General features: G+C 43.4%; 1 protein-coding gene across 4 annotated transcripts in view; it reads left to right on the top strand.

Moving 5' to 3' along the window:
• Positions 1 to 19,654, top strand: part of SV2B (synaptic vesicle glycoprotein 2B) — a 64,529-nt gene that overhangs the window by 18,296 nt on the left and 26,579 nt on the right. Inside the window, exons 1-2 of one of the 4 annotated variants that reach the window (XM_063412611.1) lie at positions 3,532 to 3,637; positions 14,358 to 15,207. In XM_063412611.1, the coding sequence (XP_063268681.1) occupies positions 14,724 to 15,207 (484 nt within the window). In that variant the 5' untranslated portion in view covers positions 3,532 to 3,637; positions 14,358 to 14,723. Of the gene's footprint in view, positions 1 to 3,531; positions 3,638 to 13,600; positions 13,667 to 14,011; positions 14,143 to 14,357; positions 15,208 to 19,654 lie in introns of those variants that run through there. The other 3 variants (XM_063412610.1, XM_063412612.1, XM_063412609.1) reach the window with 3 other exon arrangements.

The raw sequence follows: 19,654 nt of genomic DNA, 5'->3' as shown, positions 1-19,654 counted from the left end.
CATTTGAGCAGAGAAAGTCAGCAGTGCCTCAGCCATCTGTGGCAGAGCAGCAGGTGATTTGTCAGGTCAGTGTGGAAAGGAGCCTGAGAAGGAGCTGCTCTCTGGCTGGGGGCAGGGGCTGAGGGTGCTGTGCAGAAGGATCAGCAGTTTTGCCTTCACTTAGCAGCCAGGGTTACTCTACCAGAAGAAATCAGCCCTGTCCATGAGCCAAGGGAGCTCTCTGCGTGATGTCATGCTGCAGGGGAACCCCTTGCTGCAGAGACCACAGCCAGTTCTTCCCTCCTGCAGAGTGCCAGAAACGGGAGAAGGAGAAAGAAAAGTCAGGCAAAACTTCCCTGCCTGCACCAGGGGCTCTGCCTGGCTTTTAGTCTGGCTGGGAGAGGTGGGTGCCCTAAATGAGCAGAGCAGAAGTGGCTGTTGCTTTGTGGGAACAGCACTGAGGCAGCCTTGGGGTTATTCAGGCAAATATCAGGGATGAATGTGGGTTCACAAAGCCCTGCTATGTTTGCAATCCACTGTAGCACCACCGTGCTGTCAGCCAGCTCTGACCACAGGGGACTTCCCCCACAATTTGCAACACCCAGAGACAGCAACAGATTGGGAACCCTCAGGGAGAGACATTTTCTTTCATTTCAACAAGGGAGGTGAGTAATTTCAAAACAATTAGGGGGAGTTATTTCCCAGAGGAAATCCTGCTCATCTCACAGTAAATTCCCAAGGTACACTGCTTGCAGACAGCAAACCTCTGCATCAAATTCTGGTACCCCAAATTCAGGCAGCATGCAGCTGGTGCTGAACAGAGACCTCCCACAGAACCTTGGAAGGAGAGGACAGCTTGACAGGGGACATTTAAGAAGCAGGTAAAGCTGTCACCTGCACTCTGTAGAGGATGGACAGACCTTTTAGATACCAAATTTTATGAGATAAGGTCTTACTAAAAATTTAAAGAAAAACATGTGTGCAAGGGCTGGAGAGACTCAGCACTGTCCTCGTTCCATATTCATTACCTGGATTCCTCATATCTGTGCCTCCCTGCAAAAGCTGACGAGGGAATTCAGTGCTCAGGCAAAACATCAACTCCACAGGCAGAAAACCAACCTTGTCTCCAGCACAAACACACCACTTTTACCAATTTTGGATGCCCTTGTCCAGGAGATGCACCATTATCTACCTCTCTTCCCAATTATCTCGCAGCATATTTGTAAGGTAGAAAGCACTCAATCCCATTCCCAAAATGGGAAATATAGACAGAGATGGCAGTCACACAGAGTCCTACAAAAGTTCTGTTCAGAGAAAGAACTTTCTATATAAAATGTCCAAAATTGATATGTTGATCCTGGGTCCATGATGGTCTCCTGCCATCACTTCCCTGCAGGGATCTCATGCAAACAAGAAGGGACTGGTCATCTCTTGGCCCTTTCTGCCTTGTAGTGACAGGATCTGTTCCTGCAGGCTTGGTGCTGTGGGTTTCTGTGCTCTGGCTGCTTATTCCTGGGCAATCAGAAAGATTTTGCAGCCAGCAGACTTTACGTTCATCACTAAAGGGCCATCAGAAAGCAGCTTTTCCCCTTTCCAGTCCGGGTTAGCTGAAAGGTTTGATATCCCCCTGCTGTCTGTCAGCCGCTCCCTGGCTCCCTGACAAGGAAGTGTGAGGTTACACTTTGATAAATAACTTCTGATCATCACCTCCTTGCCACTTTCTTCACCCGGGATATTCTATCCTTTTTCCCCTGAAGAGGCACTAACGTGATCTGCCTTGAAGTATTTGTTATCCCCTTGAAATTTGCCAGCTAATCCCCCCGGGCTTGTCATTTGGAGGACACCTGCTCTCACACTCCACTTCTTCCTGCAGCCTCCCATATATCATCCAGGATTTCTGCTTCTAGCAAAAGTCTTGAATTTATTTTATCATTACTCCAGGTGTGATAGACTGTCATTCTCTCTCCCCGTGGGGAGCAGAAGCGATTTACTGAGATATCACTTTATCTCCTGGTGTCATTTCTGTGTCAATAGTCCCAGTGCAGCAGGTGAAGGGAAAAACATTCCACAGCCTTCCTGTTACTGCTGCCCAGGACTGACAGCCCAGGGAAATGTTTAGTTCCTAGATTGGGATGCCCTCTCTGACAGCTGGCACAGACAAATATGTCCAAGAGAACTTCTTGGTGGATACTTACACATCAGCCTACACCAGAGTGAAGTTCTCTTGATGTTTGCCTCATGTCTTGAAGAACTTATTTCTCCCAGTGGAAAAAATAGTTGTAGAACAAGGAACTTGGATAAAACTGACCTTCTTTCTCTCAAATGCATCCAGTCCCTGCTTTTTAATGCTGCCAGGACCTTGCCCAGGAGCCCAGTGGTTACAAGATTCTCTTTTCAGTTATGCCTGCGTTTTCCCTATACAATCTCTGACAGTTTTACCTACACAATATCTCTGAAAACAAGTTATTACAGCTATTTTGCAGATAAAGAACTAAACCCAAGAGTAGCTAAATGGCTTGCCTTAGGTTAATTGAGCCATTTGTGGCATTAGAGAAAACCATACAGAGTTCTTGATGTTGCCCAAGTCACTAAGCCATCTCTCCTCTAATCAAACCTGAGTCCTAACAAATGTCTGCACAGGCATGTATTTTTCAAATTCTTTTTTACTCTTTTCATATTTTATAGAGAAATTCCAGGTAAAACATAAGCAGAAGCTGCCTGAATTCAACTCTCTTGGCATAAATTCCCCTGATGGCAGTCTGATTTTAACTCCCATCTGTACTGTCGTGCCCCTACCCACAGGCATGAGTCACACTGAGCAATAAATAACAGCTAAATCCTTCTTCTGCCTCGACAGGTGATGCTGAGGATTTTCTCTCTGCGTACACACAGGGTGTAGTGCTACAGCTCAATGATGTATTGTGGCTATTAATTTACAGAGATGGAGCTTTTTCATCATTAATGTCCAACCTGAATACAGGAATTTATTTGTGTGTTTGGGAAGCAAATGCAGAACCTTCTCGCTGATAGGAAGTGCTGAGCCTAATTGGCCTAATAATGGCTTCTTTTTGTTTGTTTGTTTTTCATCTTTTTACTGGCTCAAGGCAACATTAGTTTCTGAGACTGATACTGCTTTTTTCTCTCTCTGCCTTTCTGACCTTCACCATCCCCTGCCTTGTCCTGCCTCCTTTCCTATGTCTCATGCTCTGCTGTTGTTTTCTCTCATTCTTTGGCTCCTGCAGTATGTTCTCCTTGCTTCAGTTTTTTCCTCCTTTCCTTCTCTATTCCGCAGAAGCACAAACATCATTTCAGAAGAGTGTGAGACAGCAAATGCCCCATGGCACAGCTGAAAGCCCCATGACTTTGGGTTGTCAGAATATTGGCCAAGCTTAAGTCTCTGTGTAAATGAGCTCCTCCTGCAAAGTTCTGTCCTAAAGGCTCCTGCAGGAACAAGAAAGGAATGAGGGAGGCTTAGGTAAAACCACTGCCAGGCAACCCAGCTTTCCAAAATGTTAAGGGACCCATTACATACACTTAAATTATCCATTCTCCTCTTCTGCAGGTGCAAAAATACTGCTGGGTGCTCATTTGAGTTGAAATCCTCCATGAGTATGAAAAGATAAGTGTAAATATAGAGTTGCTGTGTGTAAGGTTGCTGGTAAGTCGATACCAACATATTTCAGGCCCTATGGCAATTTTTAAATGACTTTCTTCACGATGCTGGTTTCAAAATCAGGTTCTTCAAAGATCTGAGAACCTCAGCTATTCAAGGTACAGCTCAGACAGGCTCTGCAAATTGCCTCCTTACAGAAGGAGGCATCACTCTGTGGGTATGTTTTGTTTGTGCTGCAGTGATACGTGGGGCACATAGTATCCAGCTATCAAATTCCATAGCATTCCATAGAATTTGATAGCTAGATAATGGAATCTGTTGAATGATCATGGCTGCTACAAGGAAAAAAAAAAATTTAAACTAATCAAAATGCTGTGAACATAAATGGAGCAAAAGCAATTGCTCCAGTATTCTCCCTGCCACTTAACCTTGAAAGGAGTCTCCTTAAATTTGCTTCTGCTTGCACTTGTATTTCTCCACAGGCAAGGTGCATATTGAACAGTGCATTTGCAATTTTGAAAGCCCTTGAGGCCACAATACAATTGTTTTGGAGGTCTTATGCAGAAAAGAAAGAGGCTGGATTTAGTTCAAGAACCACCCCTTTTATCTGATCTCATAACAACTGTGCCCCTTTAGCCTTGATCATTGGGCAGCCCCGAAGGAAAACGCAGGGATCAAACCTATTAAAAGGCATGATGGAAGCATAAGGTTGGCTGTGTCTGTGACAGCCTACAGGGGATTTCTGGGAACAGAGAGAATCCTGGCATGGCCACTGCATTTGTACACTTCACTGGAGCAGGCGAGCAGCTGTCTCGAGAGAATGATGCCTGAGCATCCTGGGCTGGGAAAGAGCTGTTCCTGATGGCAGGAAGGGTTTCCAGCCTGTGGAAATGTCTCTGTTAGAGCTCTTTCCCAATACACTCCAATGCCACGGAAAACAGGAAATAACAACCCTGCACAGGCTGCTGTGAGGTGCAGTAAATGATTTTTTCTCCATTAATGAGGAGGTTGTTGGTCTCCCAGCAGTGGGAAGGTGATCATGGGCAATAACTGATGGTTTTTATCAGTACCTGAAACACCACAGCCACCTCCCACCTGAGGGGGGGGATGATGAGGCATCCTGGCCACAGCAGTGTGGGAGCACTGGGCAAAGGGTGGCACAACACTCTGAGGACACTTTGGCTGCATGGATCCAAAGGAAAGGGAGAGCAGGGCAGAAAGGAGAAAAGGACAAGAGCATGGAGTGCTAGGGGCAAACAGACACAGCAGACCTCAAGGCTGTTGTGTTAGGTAGAGGCAGGAAAAACAAGAAAACAAATTTAATAAGGATACTTGCTCAAATAAAATCCCTCCTGAAAGAAAGCAGTACTTAGAAATCACTCAAGGCTTTTCTGCTTTCATGGCTCTGTCACTGCAGCAAATCTATTCATCACAGCCATGTATTAATGAATTAGTTAATTAAGCAGCTCATTATTTAATAACTCAGGTTGCAAGTGTGATGAAATAAAAATCCCCTTTGTAGCCAGAGGCACATCTTTGCCAATAAGCTAAGCAGTTTATAGTTAATCAGGGATGTTTGCTGTCTGACACGGGCAGAATCTGCTGAATTGCAAGCAGTTTACTTCCAAGGTTATTGCTTACAGTCCTCTCTGGGAGCTTGTCAGGGCCTCCAAGCCCAGTAAGGTTAAACCTAATAAGCTGTCCAAGGGCAAACACATGTAGAAATGCTAAATTCATGAAAGGGCACTAGGGCACTGTTGTTTCTGAATAAACATCCAATTTCCTATGGATTTACGTTGCCAGGTGCAATGCTGATAGAGAAGCTGATTTATTAATAAGCAGTAAAACCTCAAAGATTCTAGCTCTCTATGATATTTAGACAAGGAAATAGCAGAAACATGTGCTGGTTGTTTGGCTCTGATGTGGCTTCCCCAGGTGATTTTGGGAAAGCTCCTTTATTTGCATCTACATGGGGACACCCCTAAGTATTACTTGGTTTTCAGCTTGGAGTTTGTGCCTCAGCTCCACATTAAGGAAAATGTTTGTGGGGCAGCAAAGCTTTGCCTTTATCTTGGTCATCAGGTGGAGGATAGCTGGGTTTGAAGAATAAATCCGTACCTTGCTTGTCGACAGGGTCCCTGGAATATGGGGGACAGCACACAGCATTTCTATTTCCATGCTCAGACACAGTTTTAGTCACTCTCTGCTTCGAATCATGATGTGCAAAACAAACCTGAGAATTTTCCCAGCCTTTGATGGGATTTGGGAGCACTCTAGGCTGCTTAGGTGCTGTGGTAATGGGAGAGGAGGAGAAGAGGAACTTGATGTGTAGAAGAAGTTTAAAGACCATGAGTAATTTCTCAGCTAAAAAATTGTTAATCTCAGTAAAATGGCCAAATTCCAGCTCAGGCATATGCATTTCTAAGTTTTCTTAGGGTAAGTATCTTTTCCACAAAACTCTGGCACATAAAAGCAGACACTCCTCTCCCACCAGCCTTCCTGCTGTGATTCTCCTCCATCCTCCATGGTTTTGTTCTTTTCCCCTTCACCACCTCCCTTCTGACTAAGCTCAGCTTCAACTTCTCCCTGTGTTTGCTCCTTGAAGCAAATCTGTTCATTATTTATTAGCTACCCTACTCTTACACCATCTGTCTCAACTCATTATCCATATTCAGCTTGTCAAATTGACCTTTTATGGCCTTTCTCTGGAATCCTAATGTGTAGTCTGTCCCTCCTTATATAGATATGTGTTGCTAAGCCATTGCTTTTCAACTCCTACTGTTAAACATTCCTCTCTGTATCTATCTCATGAACACCCAGCTTGCTAGTCTGTGCTCCTAACTTCACAAAAACCTGTTTATTCTGCTTGACTGATGCTTGTTCCTTGTTTCATCTGCTGCATGTTTGCTGTGCCAGCTTGCTGTAGCACATTACTATCTTAGATATGACCTTTAAAGCATCTGCACCAACAGAGTATCAGAGTTTAGGGTATAATCTCCCTCTAACAGTCTGGGGGACTTTCTGTCCCTTAGTTCATAACATTGCATAGTGGATTACAAGCTGAATTCAGCCCACAGCCACTTTGCTGTGAGAGTCACCACCACCACTACCATAAGGTAATGGCATTTTAGTGTTTAATGTGCTGGAAACCAGAAATCTCCCCCAGTGGGATGGGTGAGAATGAAAAAATGTGCAGGCATTGGAGCAGTGCAGCCAGATTCTGACTCAGCATAAATCAGGAGATTTCAATCAAACTGCTGAACTATTTGTGTTCATACCCTGTCCATCTCTGCTCCAAATCCAAGGGCTACTGTAAAAGCTTCAGCTTCAAAGACAACAGATTCTCCTCACAGAACATTGTGTAAAGCAGGACTGTAGGATCAAGTAATGCAATAAATATTTTCTCCTGGTGGAACAAACACACACAGTGTGCACCTGCCCAGGGATGTGTAGAACCCACCACAGATCAATAGAGATTATCCAGAAACTGTAGGAGAACTTCAGTTCAATAAACTCTGTAGCAGAGAATTTTGAACTAAAATGCTTTCTCTAAATAATTAATCAGGGCTGTTGGTAACACACTAAATACTCCAGCTCTGGTTTCCCTGCTTTTCTTGGTATATCAGGACTGCATATGTACCAATCTTTTCCAACCGACAGTGTGGGAGCAGTGAATAAATGAGTCCCACCCCAGAGACCCTGGCAGCATCTCTGAGCAAATGAAGGTTTTTTACACTGCACAGGGGATTTTACCCTGTGTGTCCTACCTGTGCTGTAGGGGAGCAATCAGTAGGTGCCATCTGTACTGCTGAAAGTCGGTTCTTTGAACCAGATGATTTCAAGCCAATGACTTTGAAATACCTTGCTCTTCTTTACAGAATCTGTGGCACAGAGAGCTTGCTTAACAAGCTCCATGGAGAGTTTTTGAACCTGTGTTACATATCTATCAAACAATTCCTTAATAATAAAAAAGTTTCAAGAGAAACGAGTTTTTTCCTTAGTTTTCACTTAATACAGTGCTCTTCTCTGAAGCTATAACAAAAGACACCTCTTTTTCCACAGTCCAAAGCAAATTCTTTTTAAAGGTAAGCTCTGCTACAGACTTTGATTTTTAAATCCCTTGCTGTCCAGACCTAGTTAGCCTCCTGTGTTTGCAGCCACAGTTGATTGTTGTAGCCATTAACACATAATTTTACACCTGAAAAACATATATTGATATGCCCTTCCATGTAATTTTGTTGTCTTTGATGGCAAAGTAGCTCGTTTTTGCTTCCAGCTACCATGTCATTGAGTAAGACAACTAAACTCATATACCCTCCTTGATTTTCTGGAACAAGAGCAGAAAAGAGCCCTCAGAAATGATACTGGATCTGGTATTGCTCCAGTTGCAATGGGTTTTCAACCTGGGGCTGTGATACAGTCCTCCTTCAAGAATACTTGATGACCATGGTTTCTTTTGGACATTAATTGTAAAGACAAATTTTACTTCCAGTCTTGTGAGACTGGAGAAGAATCAGAATGGGATTTTTTTTCCCTAGTGATGCATATAGTGTTCTTTTACCTGTCTAAAACCCTGTAGAAACTTACATCCCAAGGGCTGATCTGTATTTGGAAAAAAAGAGACCAGGTCTTCAGCTGATTAAATCACACTGATTCACTGGCCAGTGTTCAGGTCTGAGAACATCCTCCTGGAAATTCCCAGGGACACACAGCTCTTCACCACCATTGATGAGGATATTTGATGGAAAGGAAAAGGAAGGACAATGACTGCTGAAGACCCACAAGAGATGTGATCTATTTTGATACAATCACCCCCTAAAATAATCAGTCTTTGGTGTGGTTTGGGTTGGGTTGAGTTGTGTTGGGTTTTTTTTGACTGAGTGATCCACAGCCAACTTCTTCCAAAAGTGTTTCAGAATCCTATGCTCTGAGACTTTTCTCCTGTTATTTTGGCAGTGAAAGAGAAATGCAAAAAGTCAAGCAAGAATGAATAAGGCTTAGCGCTGTTCTCTAACAGAAATGGCATCAGATGCATTTATAATCTTGGATATGAAGGCAAGAGCTGCTGTTATTACAAAGCATTTTTTTCCACAGTTTGTGGATCAATAATATGTCAGGGTTTCCATCTTTCCCTGGACATTTCCTCCTTTATTCTGAGCACACATTAATTTGGACCATTAATCCCTGCTCTTGCTCCTTGACTTCCAATTTCACTTGGTTTCTACCCTTTTGTTTTTGAAGCCCCCTCATTTCCTTTTCCTACCTTCCCTCACATATAAATTCTCTTCAGATCCTGCTGCTTTTCCCTCTGCAGGATCCTTGCCAAGAACCCAGCCTTGCCATCTGTCCAGGAGAATGATGATATTGCTCAGCTCTCTCCTGGATGTTGAATTTTGTGGCTGCAGCAGCAATTTTAATGTTAGCAAAAAACCCCTAAAAACAAACAAACAAAAAAAAAAACCAACCAAGAAACCCTCAACAATAATCAGAGCCCTGTAGAAGAAAAACCCTTTTCTGCCTCACAGAGGTCAGATACTTTTATTCATATGCATATAAATATCAGGATTACTTTTCTTATACTGCATGTGTCTATATTGTCTTCTTAAAGGTGCACCTGAGATAATTTTACATCTACGAGAGCATAATCAGAATTCTTGTCACATGTTTGTTGATAAAAACATGCCATTTTCCCAAACCTGAATTATTTAGGGGGAAAAAAATCAGTTTCAATGAATGTTTCTAATAAAAAATGGATCAAGCAGCTGGCAGAGTGGCATTTCTCAAATGAAATATTTTGTTTCAATTTGAAACAAATCTCCTTTTATTTTTCTGTTTTTTGATGCCAATTGAAAGGACAACTTTGGACAGTATAAGATGAAGAATTCATAATGGACTTGACCTGAAAGCATTTTTGTTGTGAATTATGGGGCTGCAGCCTAATTTTTAGATTTAAAAAAAATTTTTGTTATTTATACTACTTGGAAAGAGGGAAATTTTCGAAGTTCTCCTGAGGTAAAACAGCATTTTTATTAGTTTAAAAAAATTTAAAATGCGAGACCGCAAGACTTCATTGAAAAGCTGACAAAGACCTGGGAGCACTTTTCCTGACAGCTCCTCAGCTGTGAAGTTGGGAGCACAGAGACCTCTTTTCCCCAGATTCTGGTTTATTTAAGGTTTAAGGTTTTGGGGACTCAAGCTGCCCGTATATGAATATATTCATGTATTCATATAACCACAGCTGCAAGGGATCTGCAATGCCCACCAGAGGAAAGCTGTGCTGTCCTGGTGTGGGGTCTGCAGGGACAGAGATGCCAAGAGGCCAAGGGACAGAGGCCAGGATGCTCAGCCTGCAGCACTTCCATCCAGCAGCACAGTAACCACTCACTGCCACAGTGCTCAGCCTGCCTGATCATGCTGGTGTCATTGCTGGCTGCCTGAAATGCAGGATGCTGCTCCCCTGGGAGCTGTGGTTTGTTAGGCACCTCAAAAATCTGTCTCTTCCTGTGTACAAACAGATCCATTAATTGCAACCTCGTTAAGAATCTGAGATTGGAACTTCACACAAACCTATCTACATAATCATCTTTCTCCTTTCAGTGAGGAAAATTTCTTCTCAGGGAATTTTTTACAGTCAGCTTTGTGACTGCAGGATGTCCTTATGGTCACTGTAGGATCTGGGCACCTTCCCATTGCTGTCAGCAGAAAGCAGCTCTGGGGTGAGGATGTTTTGCAGGAGTCGTCCTTCAGGCAGAATATTAAACTGCTCTGCCATCTGTTTTACAGGGATTATTCTGGTGAATACTAAAAATCCCTTGAAAGCATTTTTACAGCGTCCCTGTCCTGCTCCTTCTCCTCAGTGACCTCTCCCTCCTGCTGTTGATTTGGAGTGTTCTCCCTTTCTGAGCATGCAGCAAGGCCTGGGTGGCAGCTCCCAGCCTTGGCTCTCTCCTGCTGGATCCCCACCTTGGATGTGCATTTTGCATTTATCTGTGTGCACCCACGGCTCGTGCTCTCACAAAGCAACATCCTCACTCTCTTGGCTTTTCCAGAAAATCCATCATGCCCCAAGGTGCAATATTTCATAAGAAAACCCTTCTCATATCTGGCCTGCTCACTAATTTGACATGATTTCTGTTCTCTGATAGAGCCCAGCTCTGTGAAAAGCCCTCTCTTCATTTAGTACCAGGCACAAGAAGCTCACCCTTCTCTGCATCCCTCCAAGCTCTGCTGCTCTCCAGCCCCCCGTTTATCACCTCGGCATGCCAGATTTACCTATATGCCCTCTCACAGAGGCAAATGCAGGTGTTAATCTGCTTTTTTTTAAACATCCCTTTTCCTAGAGTAGATACCATTTTATTTTGAGGATATCCAAGACTTTAGGTTCCTATTTTAAGTTGCAGAGCTCAAATTCCTGAATTCTGGCTAAGTATGCAACATATGAGCTAACTAAAGAGCTAAAGAGTACAAAAAACCTGCAAAGTGCATAGTGTATTTTAAAGAAATGAGGAAAGGATCTGAATTCTGATGTATTCCGGATTTCTGTGTCCAACTCAGTTTAATGGGCTGTTTTGGGGAGACACAGAATGAGGCTTTCCTGCCTCTGCCCTCCTGCACCTGCAGACTCTACCTTACAGAGTTTGTTTTGAGTTTAAACCTCAGCTGTGTGCCTCAGAAAGGGAACTGGTACTTTTAAAGGGCAAAGGGTTGTAATTAGAATCATTTAGATCACAAAAGGACTGTAAGATCATTAAGTGCATCCATTGACCCAGCAGTGCCAAGCCACCACAAAACCATGTCCCCAGGTGCCACATCTACATCTCTTCTAAACACCTCCAGGGGTGGTGACTCCACCACTGCCCTGGGCAGACGGTTCCAATGCTTGACAACCCATTTGATGATGCAATTTTCCTAATATCCTGTCTGAAATTTCCCTGGCACCACTTGAGGCCATTTCCTGTTGTGCTGTTGCTTGTTATCTGGGAGAAGAGACTGACACCCACCCTGCTACAACAGGCTTGGTGTGATGTGTATATTTGTCTCAAGCGCTCATGCATCACTGTGAGGGGTAATTATAGCAACCCAAGCCTGTCTTCTTTATGACACATCATGATTTCGCATCTAAATGCTAAATGGGGCTGTTAATGAGTGAGTGCAGCTCAGCTTGAGTGAAAGGGTGTTAAAGAATCAGGTCTGGAGTGAATCAGCCTGTGCATATGTGGCAACGGAAGAAAACAAGTGGTGTGAAATGCAAGAAGTGTAGCGTTCTGAAGTTATAGCCTGCTTCTCTGCACTGCTCCTTCTTCTAGGGTGAGCCCAGAAAATATCCATCCTACAAACTGAATGGGAACCCAGTCACTATTTTTTGCCTGATCTTTTCTCTGAAGTACATGTTCTTCCCCATCCAGGTGACTCTCACCTGTCTGTGAGACTCCTCAGCTCATTCATTATTTCTTAGGCTGCCCAAGGTGTGATTCCATCTGGTAAAAGGCAGCCTTTGTGTGTCAGTGAAAGAGCACGGATGCTTCAATAGCTCTTTTCTAAGTTTGTGATATTTGGTCCCCTTGTTGTGGGAGGCAAAGAGCCCAGCTTTAAGCTTCAGCAGCTTTTAAATAGAAAACAAAAAGATTTCTAGCACTTGGTCTTTAAGAACATACTTTTAGCTTTTGAAAAGAGAGATAAGGTCTGTGGAGACTCTGAGTCTGATCAGTTCTGCTATTGATCATTAGTGTTATTGTTACTTCATTTCCTAAAACGAGTTTTCAATTCAGTTCTGTAGCAACCAGAAAGGGACAAACACATTGAGGTCACTGCTCTTCCTGCTCCAACATCTGAGGTTGCTTTGAAGCATGACCTGCCAGCAGATGATTCTTAAAGACTTCCAAAGCAAGGCCTAATGTTCTTTTGCACATATTGTTCTTTTGTTTTTTCTCTTTAAATAAAGGCCTCTTGCCCCTACTTTTCAAAAGAAAATATGTCTCTGTGGAATGACATTTTACTGCCTTGGAGAACACAATGTTCAATCATGACACAAATCTTTGTGTAATCAAGAAAGTTACTTCAGGACTGGGAGGTTCTGGGACTCAAAAGCAGTTTCGGATTTTTTTTAACCATTAAAGGTAACACTCCAGCACTGAAACAAGAGCTGTAGGACTCACTTATGTGCTTCTGATGGCTGTCAGATGTAATGTCCCCTGCACATTAACAGCTCTGGTGCCTCTGCAAATACTTCTCTTTACTGCTCCCTGCACTGTAGACTCCTGATCATTATAACCTCATCAGAATGCCTTTGGCATTTTTAAATTTTTTTTTCCATTGCTTTATTGATTACTCTTTTTGAGCCCTGGAAGAATGCCCTTTTTCACTTGATGCAACATGTATGGTGTGATTCAGCATAAAGAAAGGGAAGAGGAAACACGTCGAACGTGGTAAAAAATAACAGAGGGGCAGAGAAAAGGAAGAGGTTCTGGCAGGCTCTGCAGAGGCTATGTTGTAATTATGGGCCACAAATATATAGGTAGATAAGCAGAAGCTTTTATGAAGTTCCTTGGAGCAGGTCCATGAACAGCACAGGCAAGGCATGGCCATTAATCCGTGCAGGGAAGTCAGGCTCATTCCTTACCCTGAGCATTTGGGCTGCCAGAAAATCACAGCATTTGCAGCAGGAGTGATGCCCCACTGAGCATTTTATTATAGAGAGTGCTACTGAATTTCTCCTCTGAAGTCATTTTAGCTGCATATAGCACTGTTATTTACAGTGTGTGCGTTTTCGTGCGCTTCTATAGGTCAACTGACTGTGTAGGTAACAACACCCACACATCCTCAGGCTTGTGCCTGCCCATGTCAATCCATACCTCATTTACACTTTATTTAGGCAAGTAGCTCAAAGCTTAAATCAAAGTCTGTGTTCTTTGCTTGCCTACGCTGTGCTGGCTGCTCTGGCGTGACTCCACTCCCTTTCCCATGTGCTTCTCCTTCCAAACTCTGTGTCTACAGCTGTGTGAGGCAGGGGAGCACTGGAGAGCCAGCTGGCTGGAAACTGCCTGGAAAATAATGGAAATCAGGTGTCCAGGATGAGTATGTGTTTAGATGTGTCTTGACTTCCCTTGGTTTTCCCTGCAGACAGCAGTGATTCTGTATTAGCTTTGTTTTTTTTTGCTCTCTGTGAAAATTATCCCCTGTTGATGTTTAGATATGGAGAGAACAGAGCTTGGTGTGACTTTTGGTGACTTTATCTTGGCAGATGCTGCATGCCAGTTGTGCATCTGGCATACAGATGGAGAGACACTGGGGAAAAAAAAGAAGCCAATAAATAAAATTATTGTGGGGATCTGGATGAAAAGAAAAAACAAGATCATATTTGGTCTCATGGTGATGCTAGCCAGTTGTAGGGACCAGGGATGGGAGTACTCTGAGGAGATGGATAGAAAATATTTAGCAACATGAGAGCTCTGTTCCAGCAACCCAGCCCAGAGCTGTTCTGATCTCTGTGGAAAGCAGGAGCACAAAGGGGAGGCAGGACTTCCAGGAATGACAGAAATTGGGACCACATGGTACTTTACATTCTACTTTGGGTTCCAAATGAACTTGGTACATTTTAATGCTCTGTTTTTTCTGAGGCTTTGGGTTTTGGTGATGCAAAAACATTCCTCTGTTGCCATATTTTTTCAAAGGAAAAACATGCATTCAAAATGTTGGGCATTGAACTCAGTGCATGTGTGCTTGCAAGCTTACTGCTGTCTCATTGCTATTGTCTCCTCTTTCTCAGGACATGACCTTCAGCACCACAATGAATCAGGAAAAACCTGTCAAATCCTCCTAGCTCCCTGGCTGTGCAACTCGCTGTTCCCTCGCTGTTCCCCAGACAGCAGCTTTTCTCACCCAAAGCACAGAAACCAGCAAGTCACAAATGACAGCTGAAAAGTGAAGCGTTACCAGAAGCTGCGTGAGACTCTGTCAAAGAGAACCTTTATACATAATTCTCCTTCTGAGCCTGGGAAGCTGTGCATCCCATCAGTTCCAAAGAACAGAGGGAGGATATGTTCAAGTAACCGACACCAGAAATTGCACAAATCCATACACATTTCAGAACATCTTCACCGTGACCTACAGCACTTAGAATCCTCTATTCAGAATGGATGGTGGATACAGAAACACAAACCAGGTCTCAGATGACTACAGGTACCAGGATGGCAACTACGACACACCCAACGACGGCTACTACCGGGGCGGGGACGAGCCCGCGCAGGAGGAGGACGCCCAGAGCGACGTTACAGAAGGCCACGATGAGGATGATGAGGTCTATGAGGGGGAGTACCAAGGGATCCCACACCCAGATGACATTAAAGAAAAGCAGAAGAAGCGAGCCCCTGCCATGGATGATGAGTACAGAGACCGTGCTGACCTTATGGCCGAGAGGATGGAGGACGAGGAGCAGCTCGCCCACCAGTACGAGAACATCATTGAGGAGTGTGGCCACGGACGCTTCCAGTGGACTCTCTTCTTTGTTTTAGGGTTGGCACTGATGGCAGATGGGGTGGAGGTGTTTGTGGTTGGATTTGTTCTTCCCAGTGCAGAGAAGGATATGTGCTTGTCCAGTTCCAACAAAGGGATGCTGGGTAAGTGCCACTGGCAAACAGCTCTTCTAATGCAGTGAGAGGCAGCTGGGACACTTTTTCTAGTGACCAGCTGATTTCAGGACCTTCTGATGACTTTCTTCTTGTGTTGTATGTCATGCACAGTCGTGCCTGGGTGGGTTTGACTCAGGAGGGGCTCACAGGCTGATGAGCAGCAGAATTGCACCAGAATGTGCTGGTCTGGTCACAGTGGGCTGGATCTGGGCAAGGCAGCTCACAGTTTGCAGGTCCACAGGGCAAAACTCAAGGGGTGTTCAAGGATAAATAAGTGAAAAGTTGAAGGTGGATCTAGTGACTCAAAATTCAAAGCTGTTAGGAACTACATTTCCCTTTTCTTCAGCCCAAAGTCCCAACTGGCAAATCAAGCATGCAGTCAGTTCCTTCTACCTGCTGACTTCTCAGTTTGCTGATATGTCCTGGATCAGATGTCGTCAGTGGAGGTTTCTTTCTAGGTCTGTGGAATGCAATTAAAGTGCAGCATGTAGATTAAAGCTGAGGCTACTGGCAACATCCCTTTTGCATCACTACTGACATCTCCCTGAGGTCAAAATACAAGGATTAATTATTGGAAGTGAGACTGGGTGGAAAGGTTTGGACGAACAATTTTTTCCCTTGAACAATAGGGAAGCCAAATTCCATCAGCCAAAACAGCAAAGCCTCCCAGATCTCCAAGAATTAGGACAGGATCCAGCATGGTCTGTAGTGAGAGCCAGCCACGCAGTAGGACAGAGCATCTGGAAGGGAAATAAAACAGCTCTTGGAATAACTGTGTGAGGAGGGAGAGAGTGAGTCTGGGTGGACATGGACTAGGATTGTAGGTCATACATGCTGGCCCACAAGCCCTGCCTGATGCAAGGTAAATGCAGATTTGGGACTAGACCCCAGCCATTGACTTCATTCTATTTACATTATTTTAGTGTGACAAAGGCAATAGATAATTATCCCTATATAAATATCTCCTCTTGGTGTACTGAGGTCATATTCACTTTTCTGTTTCTCCCTTTTTTCCTTGAACTTGGGGATTGGGATATTTCTTTCTATAGCTAGCCAGGTTTGTACTGACTGTTTTTTGCTTTACAAACCCCTTAAAAATTCCAGCTTGAAATATCTCCAGTCAGATATCTAAAAGCAAACCTCTCACAATTAGCTCCTGATTTCAAAGGGACTTTGGAATTCACCAGCTCCCTGTGGGACACAAAGCTTGGTGTCTTTTCAGTGATGAGACCTTTTTTGAAAAGCAGGTCATTTATTTTGGTGGCTCTATGAAAGCTGAGATTTTCTGAAACTCTGACCCCATAAATATCCACCTCTGTATAGCTCAAGCTCTGGCAGGCTCCTGAATGAGAAAACTTCAAATGTCACAAGGGAATCTATCTTTGAAGTATTTCTGGCCCAACCACAGGTAAAAATGAACACGAAATCTCCCCAGAGAGCGTGTTCTGCTTTTTCCAGCTCAGTATTTGCAAGGCTGAAATTTCAGGCTGTTCTGATAAGCTCTGAATAAGCAAGGAGACATTTGGGTCCGTATCCAATCCCAGCTCCAGCCTCCTGCGCACTGACAGAGCTAATCTGGGACTGCTAATGAGGGAAGAGAACTCTTCTTGCTGCCTTTCCTGCCCACTTTCAAACACAGCTTGTGAGAACCTGATTTTGCAGAACAATTTCTCCTGTCCTTAGCTTGTTTGTTTGGGGGGATCTGCTGTCAAAGCTTGTGTTCAAACTGTTTCACTACTTCATTATGAGAGGAAAAAGGATTTTTCTAAAACCAGTCAAAGCTGGTTCATCTTTGTTTGGGGCAGGGAGGAGAGTGGTAGCATGCAGTTATTTATAGGTGGTGTACATGGGGCAGGTCTCTGATTTGGTCCATCTTATTTGTTAAACACCCTTTCTTGTTTGCTGGACATTTCTCTGCTGCTGGATCTGAGGTTTGTGAGATGGCTCTTTGTGAAAATGAATTCAGCATGGCTGGGAAAGCCTTACACTCCCCAGCAGTGCTCTGGTGTGAGTAGTGAGTACCCAAGGCACCGGGAGGAGAGTGTGAGGAGCCTGGGGTGGGTAGGGGGCTGCTGGAGGGCATGGGAAAGGAACAGTGCAGATCTCTGGGTCTGGAGAGGGGAAGGAGACCTTTCTGCCAAATGAGGGGTGGGAGCAGGGGAGAAAAGGGGGTGTTGGAGCTTTGACAGGTAGCAGGGCACTGCAGGGACATGAGGTGTGGGTGCAGCCCTGCCTCCAGCACAGCTTTGTGTCCCAAATACTGTCCCTGCAGGAAGGTTTATCTCTTTTCTGAGCAGCTGGGGCACAAGGACAGCAGATACCAGCTTCTAAAGGGGAAGGCTAAGGAAGTGCTGTTGATGGAAACAAGCACAAAATCATCAAAATCTTTCCTAGGATAGCTTCAGCTGCCATCCACATGCAGCTAGGAAAAAGGATCTCTCCACAAAGCTCAGAGTGTCCAAGACAAGCTCATGTCCCTCTGTGAATCCTTTCCCTTAGTGCTCTGTGGCAGTGCACATTGATCAGGGTTCAGGTACACTTAGAGATTGATTTGGTGGCGATCCAAGAGCCTTCAGCTCCATTTCTAATGTGCAGTGACAGCCCTGCAGGGGTGTGTCTGCACAGGATGAGCAGGGGGGTGATTGGAGCAGGCACAGCTTTCCCTCAAGTTATCCCACAGTTTTAGGGAAGCAGGAATATTATCCACACATGAGCCACTGCCTTATCCCCATGTACCAATAAACATCTACAGATAAGCTGGTGTTTATTCCCAAGGAACTGATTATCTCCCACGTTTTAGCTAAGGGAACATAACCAGGTTTTCCCAGGAGCAGTTAAGGTCACTTCCAGGCAGCTGCTAACATTTAAACACAAAAGGTCTGAGCCATGACAAGAGAGCCCAGGAGGGAAAAACTGGGAAATGAATCAGGTGAGTAATCAAACTCCAGCAGAAATAGGAAGGGACAAATAAGAGAGATAAAGCAGATGCCTCCTAAAGACCAATTTAGTGAAGTTCAGCTTCTGTTAAAAGGACATTTTGCATTAAACACTCTGCATATTGCGTATTTTTTCTCCCTTGGAAAGCAGTTATGGGAAAATATCAAGCAAACTATGGCCAAATTATGCAAAAATTGCAAATAAACAGATGCCCACAGTGTTTCATGAAATGTGTGAAATGGATATGACACATCTTAGAAAACGTTTACATTTCATTCTGAAAATAAACATCTCACCATCAGATGCAAATTAACAGCTATTTTAGCCTGAAATATCCCAACTGGGACAAAACACGTATTTGAAGTTTTTCAGTTATGATAAATACTATTTTAAAGATGATTTCAGGAGAATTACAAAAATAAAACCCAACCAAAAAAAAAAAAAACAAAAAACAAAAAAAAAAAAAAACAAACAAACCAAAAAACAGTATGAATATTTTAGCAGTTTGATTCAATCAACTTATAATACAAGTTATTAAGAATAAGTTTGGTAACATGTAACAACATTACTTTTTACATATTCATCAGACAGATCAACTTTGCTGAGCTTTCATCAGCAGTAGTCAAAATAATAATTCAATAATTCAATTCTTAAATTTGCTGAGACAGAATATTTCTTCTCAGTATGATACATCCTATTGGAAGCATTTTTTAATATACTAAGGATAATCAAAAGAGTAATAAAAATTATAATTTTGTAGCTGCTGAAAGGCACACAGTATCATTATTTGGAGAAACATCTTACAAATATATATCTTTACATGCTATAAATCACTTCTTGGAGGACTAAATATTATGTTTGCAAGCACAGAGCAGTAAATACACAAGTATAAAACATAATGACATAGTAATGTTTTAAACTTCTTCACATCCTGCGTATAAAAAACTTGAAGCACAGTTAAAGCATCAGCCCTCCCAGCTCCCAGAGCTGCAGTTGTGTTATCATCATTTCACAGTTCACTTAACTGAGACAAGGAAATTTTTAAGGGCTTTGCCCATAACTGTAAAACAGCTACACCAAGGCGGAGAATAAAATTACTTTTTCAGGCTCCCTTCTCCTTTTTATGATTTAATAATAATTTTTTAAAGGAGAATATCATATTACAGACTCTTAACCTCACAATGCCGGATAAGAAAAGCTAGAAAAAAATCTTACAAGTAACTATGCTTTTATGTAGAATTCAAGCTTGGCTGTGTGAGTCAGGTTAGAATGTGTACAACATGACTGCTTTCAGTTGTGTGAAGAGGATGTTTTATTATCAGCTGAGATAAAATCTGGTCGCAGCTCCTCATTGACCTGAATTCACCTGATATGACAGTAAATCCTAATCCCCTCTGCAGAGCTCAATGGCTTTTCTCCACTTCATTTCTTTTTTTTCCTCTGTCTGAGCACAGACAAGCCCAGCCATGTCTCCATTGCTCTGCCATGGTTATTTGCT

Source organism: Prinia subflava, chromosome 15, assembly GCF_021018805.1.
Source record: "Prinia subflava isolate CZ2003 ecotype Zambia chromosome 15, Cam_Psub_1.2, whole genome shotgun sequence".
NCBI lineage: Eukaryota > Metazoa > Chordata > Aves > Passeriformes > Cisticolidae > Prinia > Prinia subflava.
This window is presented reverse-complemented; position numbering and strand designations above follow the sequence as displayed.